This window comes from Chroicocephalus ridibundus, chromosome 5 (assembly GCF_963924245.1).
Source record: "Chroicocephalus ridibundus chromosome 5, bChrRid1.1, whole genome shotgun sequence".
NCBI lineage: Eukaryota > Metazoa > Chordata > Aves > Charadriiformes > Laridae > Chroicocephalus > Chroicocephalus ridibundus.
This window is the reverse complement of record NC_086288.1, coordinates 71,610,392-71,631,908: the sequence shown is the minus strand read 5'-3', so window position 1 is coordinate 71,631,908 and position 21,517 is coordinate 71,610,392. Positions and strand designations below refer to the sequence as shown.

General features: G+C 45.0%; 2 protein-coding genes across 4 annotated transcripts in view; one reads left to right on the top strand and one right to left on the bottom strand.

Annotated features, from left to right (window-relative positions):
- FIP1L1 (factor interacting with PAPOLA and CPSF1) overlaps positions 1-1,884 on the bottom strand; it is a 45,110-nt gene extending 43,226 nt beyond the window's left edge. The window contains exons 1-2 of one of the 3 annotated variants that reach the window (XM_063336463.1): positions 1,505-1,884; positions 785-824 (exon numbers count right to left, since the gene is read on the bottom strand). In XM_063336463.1, coding sequence (XP_063192533.1) covers positions 785-824; positions 1,505-1,586 — 122 coding nt within the window. In that variant the 5' untranslated portion in view covers positions 1,587-1,884. The remainder of the gene's footprint in view (positions 1-784; positions 825-1,504) is intronic. The other 2 variants (XM_063336462.1, XM_063336464.1) reach the window with 2 other exon arrangements.
- Positions 1,885-6,077: 4,193 nt separating this feature from the next.
- Positions 6,078-21,517, top strand: part of SCFD2 (sec1 family domain containing 2) — a 208,178-nt gene continuing 192,738 nt past the window's right edge. The window contains exons 1-2 of the mRNA XM_063336355.1: positions 6,078-6,851; positions 16,686-16,854. Coding sequence (XP_063192425.1) covers positions 6,119-6,851; positions 16,686-16,854 — 902 coding nt within the window. The 5' untranslated portion in view covers positions 6,078-6,118. The remainder of the gene's footprint in view (positions 6,852-16,685; positions 16,855-21,517) is intronic.

Genomic DNA, 21,517 nt, shown 5'->3' with positions numbered 1-21,517 from the left:
TCTGTTGACTGGAAGCATTTATAGAAAATAACAATGCACGTTTTCTTGCATTGGCTTACCCTGTATTTATTTAATTTATCTCGACAATGAACAATTTCCATAGTTTATCAATTGTGAGACTTCTTTCATTCAGTACGAGACTGATGCCCATTTCCAGTCAGCTATCAACCTCCATCAACTTAGCAAGATTTTCACAGAAGCATCTTGTGCTTTCCCTCATACAGCGCCTTATTACTCAAGCAGGCTCTCACAAATACTTCCAAAGCTTTTTCTAAATTTCTTTCAAATACTCTTTTACTAATAAAAAACCCAATCGCCAAACCCTAAGCAGATGTGTTACGTGACCTGCACATCAAAGTAGCTGGTAATCTTCCACTGCTTCCTTGTATTCCTCTTTTCGTAACTACATCGTAAACTCTTTGGGAGACTGTCTTTTAATTTCTAATATATCCAAAACAAATGCAGTCCTGATCCATCCTAAGACTGCAAAGCACAATTATTACAGAAATGAAAAAACCTGTTGGCATTTTGTGAGGGGATATTGCTGTCCATACAGTTAAAACCGATAACTTTAATACTCAAGTATGCCGATTTTACAGGTAAAACCATTTCACAGAAAAGCCAAGTCATTCTAGCAGACCAAACATACCGTCTTAAGGGGATTTTCAAAGACACCGAAGTGTGTCCAGGCATTATGGACTTTCAAGCAGCTGGGAAGAAGAATGTAAGGAATACAATCTTTGTGTAGCCACGCTACAGGACTGCCAGTTGTCAGGGTACTCACCTAGCTTTTTCTTCCTCAGGTCTCTCTGCTTCATTTTCATCTACCGCAAAAGAAAAAAACCAACACAATAGTTAAGAATAAAATCCCCTGAACACCAACTGGGACAGATATCTTGCCATGCAGATTATTAGGCAACTCTTCAGTTCACGATTGAGACGTTTTCATAACATTTCGATTGTGAAATCAGTTGAGCAGACCCCCAAGCCCTCACAGCCCTCTGTACTGACAGCTCCGCCACCGGGGCAGGGTTTAGTTTGCAGGTTTTGTTATGATTTGAACGTAAAGAAAGATCCTAAAGTTGTAAAGAAAGTTTATGCGTAAAAGGTTAAGGCTGCTTCAGCACTCCAAGGCCGGAGCCCGGGCAGGGGCCGCCTGTGGGGCGGGAGCGCCATGCGGGGCCTCGGAGGGGCCGTCAGCGCCTCACAGACCGGCGGCGGGGGCAGGGATCCCGCGGGGAGGGGGCCGCACAGCCCCGGGCCGGCACCGCCGGAGGGCTGGCCGGGAGGAGGGGACTCAGCAGCCGCGGGGGTGGCGGGACGAGGCGGGGGGACCCTTTTAGACGGCGGCCGGAGCAGCCCCGGCTCGACGGGCAGGTGCGGGCCGCGCTCCGGCCTGGCGAGGCGGCGCACGCCGCGGCCTACCCGCCCCCTCACACGCCGCCGCCAGCCCCCCCGCACCGGGGGAGGTGGGCTGGGGACGGGGGTCTGGGAAGGTCCGTACCGCCATAGAGCCACTCCTCCTCCTCGTCGCCGGCAGCCCCGCCGAGGTCCGCCGACAGCCGCTCCACCTCGCCGGTCGACATGGCCGCCTGCCGCGGGAGGCGAGGGCCCAGGCCCGGCGGCGCCGGGGCCTCCCGCCGCTGGGCAGCACCGCCGCGCCGCCCGGGACCTCCGCCGGCGCGTCACGCCGGGATCGGGCGGCGGCTCCGGGGAAGGGGGGTTGCGAGCGGCCAGGCGGCCCAACGGCACCGCTGGCGGAGGAACGGCCGCCGCCTGCTCGGCGCTTCCCCTCCCCCGCCGATGAGTGACACGCACAGGAAGCGGGCCCGGCCCGGCCCCGCGGCGCCCTGGGCACCGGCATGCGGCGGGGGGGGCGGCCCGGCGGCCAGGGGAGGTGGCCGGGCGCGGCCCGGCGCCCTCCGAGGGGCCCTGCCGGGCCGGCAGCCATGAGAAGCGGAGGGGCCTCCTGGCCCCCCGCGGGAGGAGCGGGGCCGGGCCGGAGGGAAAGGGGGAGAGCGGCCAGCGGCTGCCCGCCCCGCGGAGCCGGACCCGCCGCCGGGACTCACCTGGGCTGCGCTTTCCCCAGCCTCCCCAGGCGCGGCCGGCCTGCCCGAGCCGCCTCCCCTTTGTCTGCGTCGCTGTCGGCGGCCCTTGCGCTCCGCTGTATCCCCGAAGGGCCGGCCGCCCCCTCGGCAGGGATCCCCGGCAGCGCGGCCATCTCCTCCAGGACACCCTCGCCCACCTCCGGGCGCAGGGCTGGGCTAACCGCCGGACGACCCGGGGCTGCGCTTACACCGGCGGCAGCGGCCGGAGCAGCCTCTAGCCGGGACAAACGCGCTGCTACTTCTACCAGCGCTGTCCTAGCCCTCGGCTCGGGGACCCTCCCAGCTGGAGGTAGTATGTTAGGTTTAACAGCTCTAAATAGGGTTTGTTTTTTTTTTTTTCCTTTTTCCTCCACAAATTGCCTAATTTTATTTTTAGCTCCAATAGGGATTTAACATTCATCGGGTGCTGTGAGTGTTCCAGAGTGTTAATTATGCATTTCATGAAGAAATTGCTCTATTTAAAAGCGGTGGGAAGTAGCGAGCTGTTTTTACTGATGATTTTTCTCACTTTACCTCTGTGAGTGCTGCACTAACAACTGCAAGATTCATTAGAAAATTTTAAGGACCAACAACTGTCAAAACAAGTTCTGACCAGTTGTGCGTACAAAGGGAGTCTTCAGCATCTTACCATGTTTGTGAACACTAAAAAAGGGACTCCTCTTTCACAGCAGCACAGCTTGTGAAAAATCAGACCACAGGGCTCGGCTGTATTATAAACACATCACAACTCTGGGAAGGGGCGAACTTATTCTTTGAATTGCCTGCAGAGAGAACCTTGTTCTAAAGTTTTATATATGGAGTTCACATGAACAAACTACCTTCTTAAAAGGCACGTTTTTTTTCCCTGGAAATTAAATGTTTGGGTGTCACATAAAGATAGGCTGGAAGGGACCTTAAAGATAATCTAGTTACGACGCCCCCTGCCATGGGCAGGGACACCTCCCACTAGACCAGGTTGCTCAAACATGAATTATGTGGTATAATTGGGTAGGTTTTCATCATGCAATTCCATCTTTTGTACATGTGGAGTGGAGTGGAGTCAGCAAAGGTGGTTTTCACCCAAAACATTTCTAGACACTTGTTTCTCACAAAAAAAAATTATATTGCAGTATCTCTTACTGGGCATCAGTATCTTTCTTCATTTTCACTACCGTTTTGTTTACTTGACCATTTAATACACTTCTGGCTGACATTAAAGGACATGGAAGAACTCATAATACCTTCCTTTGAATGTAGACACAAGGAAGAAAAAAATACTCTTGTGGAAAACACCAGGAAGAGAAATCAGGAGTAGGTGTTGAACATAAAATCTCTTAAAATACAACATGGATCCTCAAAGCAGTTTTCCTTGTAGAAACCTTTAAATAAGCATCACATTCAGCTGGTGGTCACATAAAAATCCATCTTGAACAGCTTGAGTAGCCTGAACATTGGAAGCTGGCACAAGAAGGCTAAGTCCTGGAAATAGCTGCTGGCTTCCACTTCTCCCAGGAAGATCTTTACCCATCCCTGGCTCTGGCTGGACAGAGAGGGTGCTCTGAACTGTTTCCTGCTTTGCTTATGAAGACAAAGTGCTGGCCTAGATGGCATTTTAACTTCTGCCCTCAAAGATAAAACCTCCCACCAGTCCCAGTCTCTGGGAGGGACCTTGCAGTTTCTCCTTCCTGCTGCACAGGCGGAGAGCAGTAGTTGAGGCCTCAAAAAAAGGCTTCTCCCAAGGCCCTGAATAGCTAAAAGACTGAGGAGAGAAGACGACATCTTTGCAAGCTGCATAAACATCTGAACTCGCAGGTTACACTACAGAAACTCACAAGAAGATACCAAGTTTATGGGAGACCTTTAATACAGTTAATTTTCTAACACAGTAGTTGTAAATTTGCACATGGGATACAGTAAGCTGTAAAAACTACTTGGATAAATTTGTTTTGTAATTTAACCACTATACTTTAAACTGATTAACCTCATTTTGTCTTCTGGCTAGTAATCCTTTTCTTTCCCCCCCCAACATTGGCATATGCAGAACTAGTTGCAATCTATATGGTATTTATAAAGTAAAAAAGCTATTTGTTTTCTTAAAAAAGCATCTGCTGTTTTGACACTATGTCTGAAAAAAAAAAAGAAAATCAACCTTTTAAAAATGGTAACTAAAGAGTCAGACAAGTCAATAATATATCTAGCTTTTGTCCATGGCACTCAAGCAGAAAGCAAAAGCTCAGAGATACATAATCTCCGAGGTAATTCAATCTGAGAGGAGGATAATTCTACTTGTGTATAAACCCAGGGGTCCAGTCACCAATCCTTTCTTGGCATTCATTTTTTAAATCAAAATAGTTGAGAAGGCTTTTTCTAGCATCACAAAGTTATATGCCCTAAGGTTAAAATAACAGATTGGGGTTGGGACAGCACAAAGACATAAGCCTGCATTTGGAAGAGGGAAGAATGCATCGGGGTAGGAACGTGCATGGAGCAGGCTAGAAGGAGAGGATTTAATTTCATTACTGGAAATCTGGCAATTCTGCATTATTCATGTCTTTCAGTGTTCTGAAACCAAATGAACCAGAAAGAGACCTAAGAAGACCAGTTAAGATAGTGGATGAACTAATTAAATCATTTATCTTTTTGTTATTGCTGATAATCCCAACATGTCAGAAAAAAAATTGCCTTCTCATTCTGTAGGGCAGAGATTTGCAAGCGAGCCATCCATTCTCTGGGGAGAAAAAACTGTAGATACATATTATGGCATTTTCTCTAGTTAGTTTTGAAACTGATTTTGAGATCAAGAGCTTTTAAAAGTAGAAATGGAATTAAAATGATTTGTCATTTGCCTCCAACTGTATATCATGAAAGCTGAATTTATTAAAAAAGACTATTTCTTGTTACTAGCTCATCAACCACTGGAGTTGTTAATACTAACACAAGAAATACAGAATTGTAGGACAGGGAATGGCGATGGAAGTGTCACCTTTCCAGTGCTGTACATTTAAAAAAAGTATCAACAAAACAGTTGTTCTCCCAGTATAACAAAGATACCGATGCAGCACAAAAGAGGTAGTGACATAAATAGTGACACTGAATTGTTTTAACATTTACCAGAAGCAAGACCAAAGGAGCTCCCAGCCTTTTCAGGAAAACGCCGGGCAAAAGAGAACCGTCAGGGCCCAGATGTCCCTCCTGATACCAGCCAGAGCTACAGACTGTCGCAGAGTTTCTAATACAGACCGTATGCGAGAGAAACATTTTAACGTTTGTCAAAATTTGGCACTGACAGCAAAAAGAAGAGCCCCTTACCCTCTCCTCTCCCAGAGGCGCATGCCCGCTGCTGCTCTCACCAGGTAACAGCCCTAGGAGGGCGGGAGAGCTGGCCCAGGCTAACCCCGGGGGATGTCAGGCCCCGCAGCCAGCAGCGGGTCCCACAGGCAATGCTGCAGCACAGCCCTCACGGCCGATAGAAAGGCCTCACCGCCGCCGTGAACCCCGCCGGAGCCACCCGGGCCGCCGCAGCCCCCCTTGTGCCGCTCCCTTCCCTCACAAACCCCGCCGGAGACCCCCGGGCCGCCGCAGCCCCCCTTAGGCCGCTCCCTTCCCTCACAAACCCCGCAGAAGACGCTTGGGCCGCTCCCCCTCCTCAAAGACCCCACCGAAGACACCCGGGCCGCCCCAGCCCCCCTTAGGCCGCTCCCTTCCCTCACAAACCCCGCAGAAGACGCTTGGGCCGCTCCCCCTCCTCAAAGACCCCACCGAAGACACCCGGGCCGCCCCCTCACCTCACAGACCCCGCCGGAGACCCCCAAGTCACACCCTCCCCTCACAGACCCCGCCGGAGACCCCCAAGTCACACCCTCCCCTCACAGACCCCACCAGAGCCACCGGCGCCACTTCTCTCAGGGCCGCGGCGCACCGCCCCTCCCGGCCGGCGGGCAGCCAACCAACCCCCGGCCGCCACGTCATCCCGCGGCGTCGGCGGCGCGCCGGGCACGTGCGGTGTGTTGTGGCTGTCAGCGCTGCCCGCCATGGCGGCGCCGGTGGCGGAGTTGCGGCGAGTGTGCCGGCAGGCCTGGGAGCCCGTGCTGGCTAAGGCACCCCGGGCCGTCGTCTTCTTGGACGCGGCCTCCGCCGAGGCGCTGCACTGGGGCGGTGGCGGGGCCGGGGAGCTGCTGGCGGCGGGGGCGCTGGCCGTCAGGGCGCTGGCGGCTGAGGCGGCGGGGGCGGCCCGCGTCGTCTTGGTGGTGAGCGGGGGGCTGCGGGGCGGCGCGGCCGCTGCCGTGAGGGGGTTGCTGGGCCAGGGCGGTGTGCGGCACTGCGTGCTGGTGTCTGGCGGCGAGGCGGAGGACGGCGGGCCGGCCGAGCTGGAGGAGACGCTGCGGCGGTGGATGGGCGAGGGCGGCCGCGCCGAGGTGGTGCTGCGGGGGCCGCCGCTCCTGGCCCCCGTCTCGGCGGAGCTCTGCCTGCTGCCCGCCCTGACGGGGCTCCTCCAGCCTCTGCCCGGCCCCGGCGGGCCCGGCCCTGCGGAGGTCGGGCTGGGCGCCCTGCCCGCCGAGCTGCGGGCGGCGGTGCGGGCCCTGGTGGGTGACCTCGACGCTCTCTTCACCGCCTTGGGCCTGCGGGAGGAGAGCTTCGCCGTGGGGGCACTCAGCAGGGTTATTGCTGCTGAGCTGGCAAGCTACGCCCCGGCCAGGAACAGGAGGAGGATGGCTACCAACAAGGCCTCTGTCGTCTTCGTGGACAGGACCTTGGACCTCGCTGGTAAGAAATCCCTCACTGGTGCGTGGGCTGTCATCCCTGCGGGCCCATATCCACCCCGTCGGGAGGGTTTCAGGTAGTTGCAGGAGTCCTTGTGGCCTGGCAGATGTGTAATACCATGACCATGGTGGTTGCTCACACGTCTTTGCTCTCCAGTGGGTCACAGAAACCCAGAGTGAAGCAGAAGGCACTGCTGGAAACACAAGGGTTTGTTTGTCACTCCGACTTTCCTGCAAACTAGGGACCTTCACTGTGCCAGTGGGGCATCCCAAGGTGTGAAAGAAATGGTCTGCACATTTCAGACTGGGCCTTGTGGAATACTGTGACATGTTTCCCAGTGTATCTACTTGTTACCCTTGTCATTAAACCTGTCTAAACAGATATACATCCATATATACACTTAGCTATATCTGTATGCCTGAAAGTCTCTCTGTATGTGTATATATATGGTTTTTATATGCTCTCCATTATGCTTAGTCTTTGAGTGAAACAACTGCATGCGGCTGGTGTTGTTAACTTGAAAATATTATGTTTGAGTGAAAACAATACAGTTTTGTTTATACAACACTTTCTGGGAAGCAAACGAGTGTAAGAATGAACCATATGGTAAATTTAATATTGCCAGTTAATGCAAAATTGATGCAAAAGTTGACAAGTGTAGAGAGTGTGTGACAGCCCACTGGGAAACTGTCAGGAGAATGTCTTGTATTGTAATTGACCTGCAAGCTTAGTAAGCAAGGTAAAGTCTTTTAAGCTGGTAAGATGTGATATCAAAAGGGCAGAAAGGGAAAGATCAACTGAATGAGTTGCCAGAAGGTGCTGGGCCAGTGACCCAGAAAGAGTTTGTATCATGCTCTCGCTTCTGGAATAACGATCTTTCAGAGGAAACAGTAAACTCAGAGAATAATTGATATAGGAGTGGCTGCATTCGCTTACCCCATCATATTATTGATAGACCTGCTCACATATACAGTGTGCAGGCCTCATTCCGTTTGCATTATCTGTGGTCAATAATTCAGTTCATAGTTTTGCTACCACATGTCCCATAGCAAGAGCTTGGCACAATGTTGCACCTGCAGCTCAACTGTCTCTGAATTGTCTTCTGTCTTTTTTTTTTTTTTTTCTTTCCCGCCCTCGATTTTGGCTTTGTGTAATCCCTGCAGTGTTACAGGGTTCGTAGCTGTCGACAATGTGCTGAAGAGCAGCTATGGATCTGAGCAGTTAATGCTGTGCTGTGGTTGGGGAGATTGCTGGGAAGGCTGCAGGAGGGCGGACTTGGATGAAGAGCCTTAAAATGAAACTGTGAGAGGAGTGCCCATTTGGGGTGGGAACCAGTGAAACTGGGCAAGGATTTGTGCATTCAGGTGGTGGGAAGAATTAAAAACAAGAAAAGGAACTGGAAATTGTGGGTGACAGGGAATTGCCTGGCAAGGTGGCTGTTGAGGAGGCATGAGGAGAGATAATTGTTATCAGCTTATATCTGGGGAGTAAAGTCTGGGATCTTGTACTTCAGCAGGAGAAGGTTTTTCAGAGAAAACATCAGGGCTGTGGTGGGGCACCGTTGGAGGGGATGCATCAAAGCTCTTGGAGTACTGGTGAGAAAGTAAAGTATTCATTTTTTTAGGAATATATTCTTTTCAGTATCTGTAACTGAAAACAAGATCCCTTCATGCATCCATTCTTCTGTTACCAACAAACATCTCCAGAATTCATTGACAGTTTCATTGAAGCATTCTTATGCTTTAGGCGTGATACCATACTCTTGCCATCAAGTACAGTGCAAACTGAAGGAAGAAAAATTTAGTGCATTTCAGAGGTAAATTGGTATATTTCCCTGATTTTAGTGCCACACAATAGGGTTTGTTTCTTTGGTTTGCTAGAAAAGGTACAGTAAAAAGTACATGAAAAGAACAGCATTTAAGTTGTGAAACCAGTTGTCAAGAAGTGGGAAATGGCAGAATTAAGTCGTACCTGAAATCTTTAATTTTCTTAGGTGTGTTCAGCCTTTTATATATTCTCTCCCCTGTCCCCCTACCTGCGACCTCACTGCTTGGCCTTCAGGTGAATGACTCTGTTGAATTTCAGCCTTACACTTTGTAAAAGCTAAAGCTTCCTATCTACAAGTTTCCGGATTGGTATTGGCAACTGGGCCAGTGGATATTTTTTTCAAGCTATGTTATGTATTTGCAGTCAGCAGTGTAAAAAATAAATAATTTTTGTTTTCAAATAACAGCTTGGTCCAGGTGGAAGTCTTTGAGGTAGACTTTCTCATTTGCAGCTCATTTCAAACAACTTTTTAAATCTGCCCTCTCTAAAGATGAAAGATTTTTGGATTTTATTTGTAAATGTCTTACTGATACCTGAATCTTGTCCAACATGTGGGCTGCAGATATAAGAAATGGTTATTTATCAATGATTTATGGGAATGCTTTCATATTCCAAGCACTTCCATAAAAACCTGCGCATTCATTAGGAGTAGGTGCCGGGATACTCTCTGATTAAGTCAGGCTACTGCTTTGAACCAGGTGATTTTGAATCACTCTGAATTAGGCTACCAGGAGGCAAATATTTTCTAACTCAAAGACCTGGATGGAATACAGCTTTAGGTATCTCTAGATGATGTCTAAAGGAGTTGCACTAACAGATGTCTTATTTTTGGCTCACGTTCCACTCTTATCTAGAGCAAATAAGATGTTAGGCTAGAATAACAAATAGTTTTCAGTAATTCCAATTGATTTCTCATAGTAAAAAATCAAAATGTCTCAAAAGTGCCTTTTCTGGTGCTGCATTTGCAAACAACTGAACTAAGGGAAAATACTGGTACTTAAATAATAAGAACTTTCCACTTTAAAGAACATACTAAAGAATTATTAAGTACGTTTTTGTAAAGAACTTCTGGTGACAGTGTCAGGAAACTGTATTATCTTTGTTGTGACAATTATTTAAAAAAATAATTAGTCACATATAAAATGGCATGTTTTTCTATCCAAAAAATCAGAAAGCATCTAACTGACTAGGTTAGCTTTCTAGGTTCCATGAAGGAAAGAATCTCTATTACTCTAAAATTTAGTTGGAGCTCTATTGAATACTTCTTATAATCTTTTTTTTTTTTTTGGTGTTCAGCATTTCTTGTGGTTGCTGTATTTAATGAATAGACAGGAAAATACTGAATTAAGATAAATAATTCTCCCTTTTGTCCTGTATGGCATAATATTCAGCTGAGCTGTAACGGGGATCTTCTTTTTATGGCCTTCGCTGCAGTGGCATGGCTTCAACTGGGGATGTCATGGACACTGCCTATGCCTGCAGTGTAGGATCTTATGGATAAAGCAGTGCCCCAGAAGGTGGGATATGTGTTTTTATGCCCTGGTGAGATCCCAGACTTAGTACTTTGTGCTCACTTCGTGAGTTCCAATGGTATAAAACTTTGTTGCTGGTGCTGTCCCTAATCTGTATGTATGAGTAGTGCTGCTTTTGTTTGCCTACTTATTTTAAAGTTCGCTACCTTTGCTTTAAAAAGCAGAATAAATCTTCCCGGCTACAGTGTTTCTCTGATAAGTGACAGTTAAAGTCAGAGCTAACTCTGGCACCATAACTGCTCTTTATTTTTCTCCTCTATTATTTGCGCCCCTGAATATTTGCATTGTGATATCATATTGTGACCCCATGCTCCTTTAACATGTTTCTTAGTCACCACTTTGCTGCATTCACCTTTTATGAAGTGTTTTTTTCTGGCTTCCCAGATTTCCTTTTTCATTCGTAAGCTCATTGATGCCTTTCAGATATTGGTGTTCAGAACAGCTGGATGCATTTCTCTTTCCAGTCTCACGGTGCTTTGCAGCCTTTGGGATGTGGGCTGCTGTAAGCACAGGGAATAGTGAGGTCTCTCACCCGCTGGTATGTGCAGGGGATTTTGAAATGCAATACAGTGAGCAAAAGACAGAGAAGAACGAATAGCAGGGGATGCCTGCCCAGTTAACGTGTAGCTTTGAATAATAACCTTTGTATGAGAGTCGTTGAAATTGGATGTTTCAGTGCTGTCAGCAACAGCACTTTTATCTTCCTCTGGTAGTTTTGCATGTATTGGTGTGGAATAATTACTAAATTGGCCAAGAATACAAAAGTACAGCATTGTTCACACATTAAGGAAAGTCATAAAATCAAGAGGCTCCTGAGGTAGAACACAGCTGCAGCTGGCATACAAAGAATGCAACATCTGCAATTCCCTGTACAAGGTTGTTTGCAAAACTGCACGAGGGATGGAACGGAATGCGATTGTTCTGTGGCCTTCCCTTGAGATGAATAGCAGATATGGGAACGAGATGGTACTGCGGAACAGATAAGCTGCCTACTTACTTATTACAAAACAGATAAGCGTCCCTACTTGCTACCTGAGCCAACATTTTGTCAAATGTTGATGAAATGCTGTCCTTTGTGCGAACTTTGCTCATTACAATGTACCAAAACACGCCTCCATCCCGGAGGCTACCCACCCCCAAGGTGCGACCACTCTTCCTTGAGTACACCAATCATAATAAAAGTATTTATGACTAAAGTCACTCAAACTCCACTTTGAAGATAAAAAAATAGTATAAAAATAGCCTGAGAGAGGTGGCATATCGGGGAAGACACCATCGCAAACAAGTCAGGAGAACTCCATCACTGACTTCCGGGACCAGCTGACGGGCTGAGCCTTTCTTCCCCCTCCATAGGGACGCCTTTGGGTAAGACTTAGGTTATACTGAGTGTTTCTTCGGGGAACTTAGAAATTTCCCTAGAGAATCTCTATCCTACATTTATAGCCAGGCTGTATCGCTTATAACTTTGTCGCGCATTTTTATACTTAACAATATCTTTATTTGCACATGCTTTGCAGACAGTGTATTTATCACTGGCAATCCTAAGAACCTTTATATCTGTTGTTTAAATAAACTGCACTGTTTAAGTAGCTAGTCGTTTTAGTTTCTCACTGAATGTGACCAAAGACTCAAGAGTGGCTGTGCTAGTTCATGAGCACAACTAGGCTGAAGGTGCAGTCCACTATTAGTGTATCTAAATCGTAATAGTTTAATACATATTAAACGTGATTGGTCTCATAGTGCTGAATTGGGCATCACTCGGAATTTAAACCTAGCCGCACCTAGCCTCCCACCTCAGTGAGGAGTGTTAGAACGCAAGGGGGTTTATCTTCTGCCAAAACCGCTTTGCCCCTTTTCACGCAACAATTGGTCAAAATCGCAGGAATGTTTTGCCACAGCCAAGGCTGCAAACTCAGGTTTAACTTTCTGTATCATCTCCCTTGGTCTCAGCTAGCCATCATCTTCGCATCACACCCTTGCGCTGGTTGTAATGTTTTCAGCCTTTTAACAGGTACAAAAAGCACAGTTCAGGTGCTCATCAATGAAGTGTAGGTGCCATTCCCTTTCAGTTCCTGGGAGCAGACACAGTGAAGAGAAAGTTGCGGCGTGCCTTAATCATCCTACTGCATAATCCCATTCATAGAGAAGGATGAGAGTGAAGTCTAACGTAGGCCCATGCCTTTCTGGTAAAGTCTGGTTCTGACTAATGTCTTTTTTGGATTATTTTTGTTTTAAACTGTTTGTTTGTAATTGACAGTCTATTTCTTTCATTATATCTGTAATGTTTCTAATTTGGAGCGCTTTACTCATGCTCTCTTTGATTGTGGCATCTTCCAAGTTGATGCACTGGTGGATTGACACTAATGTCTTTTTAAAGGAAACAAAACCGTGTTTTTTTTCTTCCTTACCATATAAGCTGAGGCTTTGAAAATATAAATACTGAGGCCCATAGAGTACAGTAGCCCCCTTTTTATGAAGCAGGCTGGGGCTTTGACACAGGAGGCAACTGATGCTTAAATTATTCTGGTTACTTGAGGTTGCAGACTGCAGCTGTGAGGAGTGATGGCAGCTGAAAATATTCAAGTGGTGTCAACTCAGTACTGTGGGTCAGGGTGCAGCCTCTGCTGTGGTGTGGTTCGTAAAGATTCTGCTATTGCAGAATAGGTACACAATTTTTTTTATAATAGGTTTTTAAATGCTTCGGATGTTAAATTTGTTACATAGGCTTTACAGAGATAAGCAAATAAATGGAATGATTTTTGCCTGTTTAAAGAAAACAGCAGGTGGCTAGGTCAGTGCAGGGGACTTGGAAATTACATGAGCCTTGTGCAGATGCATAAGTGTTTATCTCTAAATTTACTACTCTATATATACACGTTGCAATAGCTGTCTGTGAGAAATGGGAAATCTCATATTTCTATGGCGGCAATCTGATGCTGCTGTGCTTGTCTGTGGGCTTCCTTGCTCCTACTGCTGGCTACAAGTTTTTTGGGTTTTTTTTGGAGGTGGAGGGGTTGTGGATTTTGTGGTTTGTTTGGGGGTTTTTTTTTGTGTGTGTGTGTGGTTTTTTGTTTGTTTTTTAGATTCAGTAGCCAGCATAGTGGGATAGATAACTGACTACTTTGATGTTCCTTTGCCTGTACAAAGGAGAATGTAGATCTGTCTTTTGGCAAGGTAGAAGGATGCTCTAGTTTGCCTTGAATGCTGCACAATGGTTCCTGTGAACATAGAAGCTGCTTTCCAGTGCTGTTTAACAAGGTCAGCTTAAGCTAATGCTGGATGTAAGAATATGGCAACATGCTGATAAGCTTTGTAACTGCAGCTTCAAATGTCCAGGGAACAGGCGTACACATTTCTGCCTTCTTGATATTTTACACCCTGCTCTTGTTGAGGTGATGCATTGCCTAGGAAAGTTGTGTCACAGGAATTGTCCCCCTGGTGTCCTTTAGTGTGAAGTCTTCCTAGTGATGATCTTACTGGGAAAAGTATTGGGTGAGCATGCAGTGTTGAAACAGCATGAAAACTGGAATGGGTTTGTCTATGTATCTTTCCTGAACTCATCTACAAAGTAGTTGAACCAGAAGATGTTAAGAAGGCTTGATGGTGGGGACAAGACATGCCTTGTGTACTGTTTTGGTGTACACTGATTTATATTTAAACTTTGATTGAAGGAAGAGCCCCCAGTAGAAATTAGCTGCATTCGTTGTTCTCTAGTGAGCAATGCCTTTGTAGGAGAACTGCTTTCATATTCAAGCTCCTCATGTTTAACAACTGACTTTCAAGTCTTCCATTGCCCAAGCGCTCGCATTGCTTCTATGATGTGCAATCTCCCCTCAAATCTGCGTTTTTTCTTCGTATTGTTTTTGAACCAGACAGTAGAATCAGTAGGAGAACATAATAATTGAAGCACAAACAGTGTGATATAGGGCTAGTAATGGGCTTAGGAAAATATTTTCTTGTATGCATGTCACTGATGCCTCTTTGGAGGAAGGAGGGTGTAGTTAATGAGTTCCTGGCTGCTGTTAACTAATCAGTTAGTTGACTTTGCCAATTGTGCCAGCTACAACCTGTATCAAATGTCACATATTTCAGTTTGTAACTCTTGATGAGAGGGCAAAGTAAAATTAGAAGAGTGCGATACATAAGATTTCCTGTATCCTCAAAGCTGGGTATTAGCCTGGTGTGAAGACTCCTATTTTGCATTGGTCAGATAACTTTTCCTTGTCACTTTAACACCTGATCTGTGTGCATGTTGGCAGCATTAAAGCTGCCAGCTGCCTTGAACGTGTTCGTCATGAGAAGCTGCTGAGCTTCTGCTCTCAACAGCAATGAGGAAAGAGGATGGAAACCAGTCCCATGCAGTCTGTGGAAGTCAGTGTGATTGAAAAGCGACTCTCCATGACTTCCTGTCCTAGTCTCATGAGCTTTAATTGTCTTTCCAGCCTTGACTGGTTTGCATAGTTGGTCAGGGGTGACAGGGATTTTTAAAAGCTACAGGAGATGGTTTCTGATTGATTTGATCATTAGTGCCTGCAGACCAGTGGGAGCCTCCAAGAAGTAGCAGTTGTGGGAAGGAGACTGAGATGGCACTTGCTAATTGCGGAAGCAACTTAAACACACTGAGACTTTCCCCCTCTGCCAAGGATAAAGGGGGATGTTAATAATTAACGTGGGTTTATTTGCATTCGGGGTGTTTCCAGTTCAGCCAAGTGTCTTGTCTAGCTAAATGTTGCTCGCGTGCAGCGAGTGTGGAGAGATAGACATTGCTTCCAGTATGTGGGGGTGGAGGTTCAGAAGATTACCATCTGTTTTCCATGTCTGTAACTTTGCGAGTGTTGATAACGGCAGTGTGGCTGACAAGTGACTGACCTAGTAAGAAGAATGTAGGGATTTTGGAGAGCAGATGGCTTAGGGAGTCGCAAAGACAACCCAGCTCGTTTCATCTGTATTTCAGTGGTCTAAATCTGGCTGGGGATGGTAGAAAGGAAAGTTGCTGTCATTCTGTGACTATTACAATCTCTGGTGAAACAAATTGGTAATCTCAATCCAGCTGAGCGGACAGGTGTCCACGTTGCAGTACTACCACGTGCTGGACACATGTGCCTTCCTTGCCTTTTGTGGGTAGAGGCATTACCAGCATGGAGTTTGACTCTACTTTTCTCCTGCTTTTTCATCCTTGCTTCTCACTTGTCCTGCAATGCAGAATAGTTGATAAACTATGAGGTGGTTTTACAGCGTGGCTGATGTAGACTTGCTGGAGACAACCTTCTGCTTATCCAAGATAATTTAATAATCTGACCCCATTAATATTCTTGATGTAAGGGCCTTTTTTTGGATTTGTGGAGCATGTGAAGCTGACTTCACCTGTTGAAACAGACCTCTGTTTTTGGAAATGTTCAGAAGTGAGAACAAATAGAGGGCCACATGGACAGACTTTGATGGGGTAGGACCAGAGCCTAAAAGATCTTTTTCCTACCTCTCAAAGGTGGCTTCAGAAGTTCCCTTTCTCCTGTGAGTAAAGCCAGGAGAACACTACTAAGCTCAGCGCTGGTGTCCAGCCCTGTAGTGGTAGCTGAACCATAGCTAAAGTGGCAGGATACAAATATCTTCAACTTGTTCCTGTCTTCAAGGCAGTAAGGTTTCTGGTCCCCCTCTCCAAATTTTTCATCTGTAGTGTGTGTCATGTTGTTCTCCTTTGGCTTGGTTCACAGTCTGAATATTCTGTAAGTTGGTTGTAGTGCCTGTGTTGAGGGTTGGTGAATGGAAAGAAGAACGTGTGTGTTTGAAATCAGGAGAATTGGAAGAAAATGTGCCGACTGGAATTCAGAGTTTCTCTTGGAACAAGGTCAACTTGACATTTTATGCTATGTAACTTGGGTTGTTTTAGTCATTTCATGTTGGTTTCACCTGTGCTGCCCTCAGTCCACGTAGGAGTGATGACCTTGATGATGGCATGTTGTTGGTAATTGCTTATTTTAATATTATGCCAGTCTATATGGGTAACTACATGGGCAACCTGCATACAGCCCTTTTACGCACAGTCCTATTAGTTTAGAAAAGCATAGTTTGCATATGTGCATGTATATATAAATGTTTGCCTTGGTTTTTTTAATAACCATTGCAAATCTTGTTTAACTAACAACTTTCTCATGCAAAGAGAAACATTTTGCATAATTAAGTGCAGAATCAGTGAATTTTAGACTTAACAAAATCAGCTAGGTCTAATTTATGCTTTTTAAATGAATCTTTCTGAAATGTTATCAATACTTTTAACTTCAGACATTCTAGAAATTAATTTTGCTTTTGTAGCAAAATATCTTTGAAAAGCTAATTGTGGTCTTGATGTTGTGACTACCAGTGTCCTTCTTCTCAAAACATGGTGGTTATTTTGCTCACAGTTCCTTGTCTTGTTTTTTTGATTGTTTCCACCCCCCCCCAGTTATGTACCTGACACTTTCGGTGTTTCTTTTTTTCCTAGGAGCAGTTGGTCATCATGGCGACAATCTTGCAGAGAAGATACTTTCTGTGCTTCCCAAGCTGCCCGGCCACAAGACCGATGTGATGGTTAACATGGTGGAACTTACGGCACTGCAGACTACAGATGAAACTTGCAGTATTATAGCACCTGGCTGCTTAGCACAACCAAAGTAAACATTCTTTTTTTTTTTTTTTTTTTTCTTTTTTCAAGATGTTGAATGTGTTTGTTATCTTTTGGTGAAAAAAAGGAACAGAGAACAAGTCTTTTCTTTTTTAAAAAAGTAAAATAATCGAGTTTACAGCAAAAACCCATCTGGTCCTCATTCTGTGGGAATATAATCAGTTTGTATGTGTATGTTAAGCAAGTGGGCCAGATAAGACTCCCAAAAGTGAGAGATTCTCAGGACCTTTTTAGATTTGGGTTGCTTAAATTGCTGTAGGTTGCTGTAATAGAAATCAGTACAGACTAAATACCAAAAAGTCTTCCTTGTGACATCTTTTTTTCTGCCTAAGTAACAGGTCACACAAGCAGGTAGGTCTTAAGTGTGGCTTTCTTTTCCCATAAGCTTCTTTATAATTATAAAGTGAGCTGCATGCTGAATTCTTCTTAGAGTACCTGTTAACTTAAGGTTTTATCCCTGTTTTCAAACACAATACCTGTGGAGAAAGATAATTAGGTGCAAATTTAGGTATACAGACAGCTTCAGGAGGCCCTGGTTTTTGCCTAACAAGGACAACCTAAACTTTCAACAATTGTACTCAGCTATGTATAATTTGCAGCTAAGACATTACTTGTAAAGTGCATCAGGTTTGATGTTTCCTTTTCTAAATTTGTCTGAACTGAAACTTTCCTGCAGCTTCTGTTACTGTGCATAAATCAGGAAATACACCAGGTGCTCGTTTCACCCCACACAAAAAAAAATTTGCTCAGTATTGATCTAGAAATTCAGGCAGTGCAAAGGAGATTAAAAGTTCTTTCTCTTTTGCTGTATTAGGGTTTTTCAAGATAGGCTATCTAATATAGAGTCTATTCTTTTGTTTTGACTCCTTTTGGTACTTCACACCTGCACTCTACTCCCTCTTTTCCCCCCCACAAAGACTTCACAGAAGACTTTCCACTGTTCCAATATATGGTCTTTATTTTCTGAGAGCCTCCAGATCCTTTGTCATCTTCCATCTCCCACATGTGCTGTAACCGGGTCCAGTTTGTAGGTTTCACATTGCATAACTCTCTTCTTCCTTAGGAGTTGGAGAGGAAACATTTCCTCAAATAGGTGGACTCAATTGTAAGTTGCTGCCGGGTCAACTAACTTAAATAAAATTTGTTCTGGTGTTCTTCTCGCTGGCTGCTTTCCACCAGAAGTAGAAGTGAGATGTCCTTAAGATCTGTCTATGCAGCAAAATGAAGAGGCCATTGCCCGTGGTAGACATGCTGTGGTAGCTGCTGTTTGTGCTAACGTTGGGTAGCTACCAGAAATAAAGAAAGTTTCTGGCAGTGTGGACTAGGTAAAAAAATAAAGATATTTATTGCCCTGAGACTGTTGACCTGTGCTACTACTCCATTATTCCTAACATTATTGAGATTGAGGAGACTAAAGCTTGTGCTAGTATGCCTTCCCATGCTAAAATTGACTTCATTCTTCTCTATAGTCACATTTTTAGGAATAGTCTGCAGAGTTTTATTGTATTCTAAGGTGGCTAATAGTATATATACGGAGGTTTGTTTGCCTTTTTGCTAACTAGTGGGAAGGTGCCTCTGTTAACAGTACAGTTAGACTTAATGTATTTTGCAAAGTCTCCTGTGGACACAGGTGGTTAAAGAGCAACAGGATTTGGCTACAAGATGTTTGGCTGCAAATCTGCAAGTGCAGTAAAGTTGGATGACAGCAGCTGGTACCTGGTGCCAGAGCAGTGATGTCGTTACCACAGCAGTCTGTAACGGCTTCCCCAAAATACCCTCCCTCTGCAAAGTCATCTTATAGAATCTGTTACACTGGAAATTTTGAAGAACAGATTAGGAAAATAGTGATTTTAAAAAGGATTGATCTTGCCTTGGAGCAGAGCAAAGGGACTAGATGACCTCTCAAAATCTCTCCTGTGATCATTGCGCACAACCGAAGAAGTGTTGCATTCCTGAGAATAGTCTCCAAACTACAAAGAATGCGGCTCTGTGATGTTCAACCCTGCATCTTGCAATTTTTCTCCAACTATGTAATGATTAGGAATAGTTTCTAACTTATAATAGGTATTTTGAAACAAGCTTACGACAAATGCTGAAAAGTACTAGAAATCATAAGTGTCTGAATGAGTGGATGAAGGTAGTAGCTTCCATTCTGGTCAACAGGACCGTGCTCTTAGTGTTGGATTATAAATGTCAACGTTGATCATCTTTGCTGGTGTAAAATGGTTGAAGTTCTTCTGAAACACTGCAATGTATTTAAAGTTCCCACCAGTAAGTTTCCCTGTCAATTCTGGAAGAAATTCCATCTGATGCTCTCAGTTCTTCATCTACATGGTTATTGCCGTTGGTAGCCGTCTCTGAAGTGTTTCTTGTAATTGAAAACTTAAGTCTTGATTTATATTTGTAAATGATGCATGGCAAGGAGTGTTCCTCTGCTTGTAAATTTTCTGTTTACTGTGGCGAGTGAAAGTGCCAGCACCTTTTCCCAGAGACAGAACCAGTAACTTCAGTTACACCCAAGTGGAATGCGTGGGGGCTCTTTTACGTGAAACATTGTGATCAGACTGTGTTGTTTCACAGACTCACATATTCAGAATATTTTTCAAATGTTTTCATTATTTTCTCTCAAGTAATACTTGAGCATGCCGTGATGGGGAGAGAGGTCTGCTCCCTCCACACAGCTTGCTATATTTAACTTTTCTTATGGAATGCTTCTCCAGCAGAAACATCTGGGCTCAGTTACAGAGTTAGCAAACAGAATTAATGAATAATTTATGGCTGGTGTGGTGAAATAAAGCAGGGTTCTTTTCTCAAATCTAAGGAAATAATGGGCTGCTTTAAAGATTTAGATGAAAATGTAAATGCCATGTGCTGCTTAAGTTACTGTACTTTGAAGGTGCTCTCTTTGTGAGGAAGGGAAATTCTTTAAAAAAAAAAAAAAGAAATCTGTTCTAGAATTCTTAATTTTATTGGTAGCCTTAAAAATCTTTCAAAGTAATTGTTTGCCCTGCTGTAGTTACTGACGTTGTTGCTCCAGTGTGAATGTTAGTTGAGTTATGCTCTTTGAGAATTGTGTCAAAAAAAATTATTCCATTTTATATACAGATGGATATATACATATAAAAAGGATGAAGCAGTTTATAGATGTAAAACTAAGGACAGTCACTCTGGATCAGAACTGTTAGTTTCTGGTTAAAAAACATGACAGCCACCTTGCCCTTCCAAACAAATGATGCATAATAGAAGTGGAAATTGTAGTGAAAGCTTAATGGCAGAGGTAATTAAAAAAAAAGAAAAAGATATTGATTGCAGCGCCTTGCTGGGCTTTGTATTTTGACAACCCGCATGGTGTTTTTGGAGGAATTTCTAACAATTTCAGCTTCTGATTTTAAGCGTACATGCAGTGGCTTCTAGGAGTTGTCTGCTTGGATGAACATCAAGCTCTCTGTGTTTGTGGGCCATCCATCATGTCCGTTTAATAACGTTTTGGCCACTGGGTTTCTCAAAGCACCTATCTCTTTACCAGTGCTTTTAAGATTGGTATTTTACCATGTGGAAGCATCCTGCTGTCAGTAATGGGTTTATCTTGATGGAAGTTTGTCTTGTGCTGTTTTCCACCTCTTGCAAGCTGGGAGCTGAGGTGCGTGGAGGCCCCGTGGCTCCCTGAAGCCCCAGGTCAGGGTTGAGATGCCTGTGTCCTGGCCACAGATCTGTGACATGTGAGAACAAGAAGTAAAGAGCTGTGTAGTACAGATCAGAGGGTTAGAGCACCTCTCCTATGAGGACAGGCTGAGAGAGTTGGGTTGGTTCAGGCTGGAGAAGAGAAGGCTCCAGGAAGACGTTATAGCCCCTTCCAGTGTCTGAAGGGGGCCTCTAAGAAAGCTGGAGAGGGACTTTTTGCAAGGGCACATAGTGATGGGATGAAGGGCGATGGCTTCAAACTGAAAGAGGGTGGATTTAGATTAGGTATTAGGAAGAAATTCTTTACTGTGATGGTGGTGAGACACTGGAACAGGTTGCCCAGGGAAGTTGTGGATGCCCCATCCCTGGAGGTGTTCCAGGCCAGGCTGGATGGGGCTCTGAGCAGCCAGGTCTAGTGGGAGGTGTCCCTGCCCATGGCAGGGGGTTGGAACTAGATGATCTTTCAAGGTCCCTTCCAACCCAAACCATTCTATGATTCTATATTGAACTGTGGGCAACTGAAGAAATATGTACGTTTGCTCTTTTTTTTCATCTGCTCTTGTATTACCCAGGAACACTTTTGATGTGCTCTCGTATTTTGCTGAATAAACTGAATACCTAATTTGTTTATGCACATTTCAAGAACTCACTGAATAGAGATTTTTCTTGCCTGTTTTTCCACTCTTGCTTCCTTTTCTCTGATCTTTGGAGTCTGTAAGCTTCTTGGAATTCAAGGTGGTGTTAAAATCTCAGGAGAAGACCAGATGTTTATTTAAATTATATGTGTGTTTAATGCAATATACAAAAAACCATTGGGTTTTTATAGCAAGCATTTAACCATAAAGATGCAAAACTGTAACGTAACACTTCATGTCTGTGCTGCTACACCTCAAGCAGTTCAATGAGCAATATAGCTGAGGTGTCTGGCCACTTTTGACAAAGCAGCTGGAGCCACTAAATCATCTGAATTT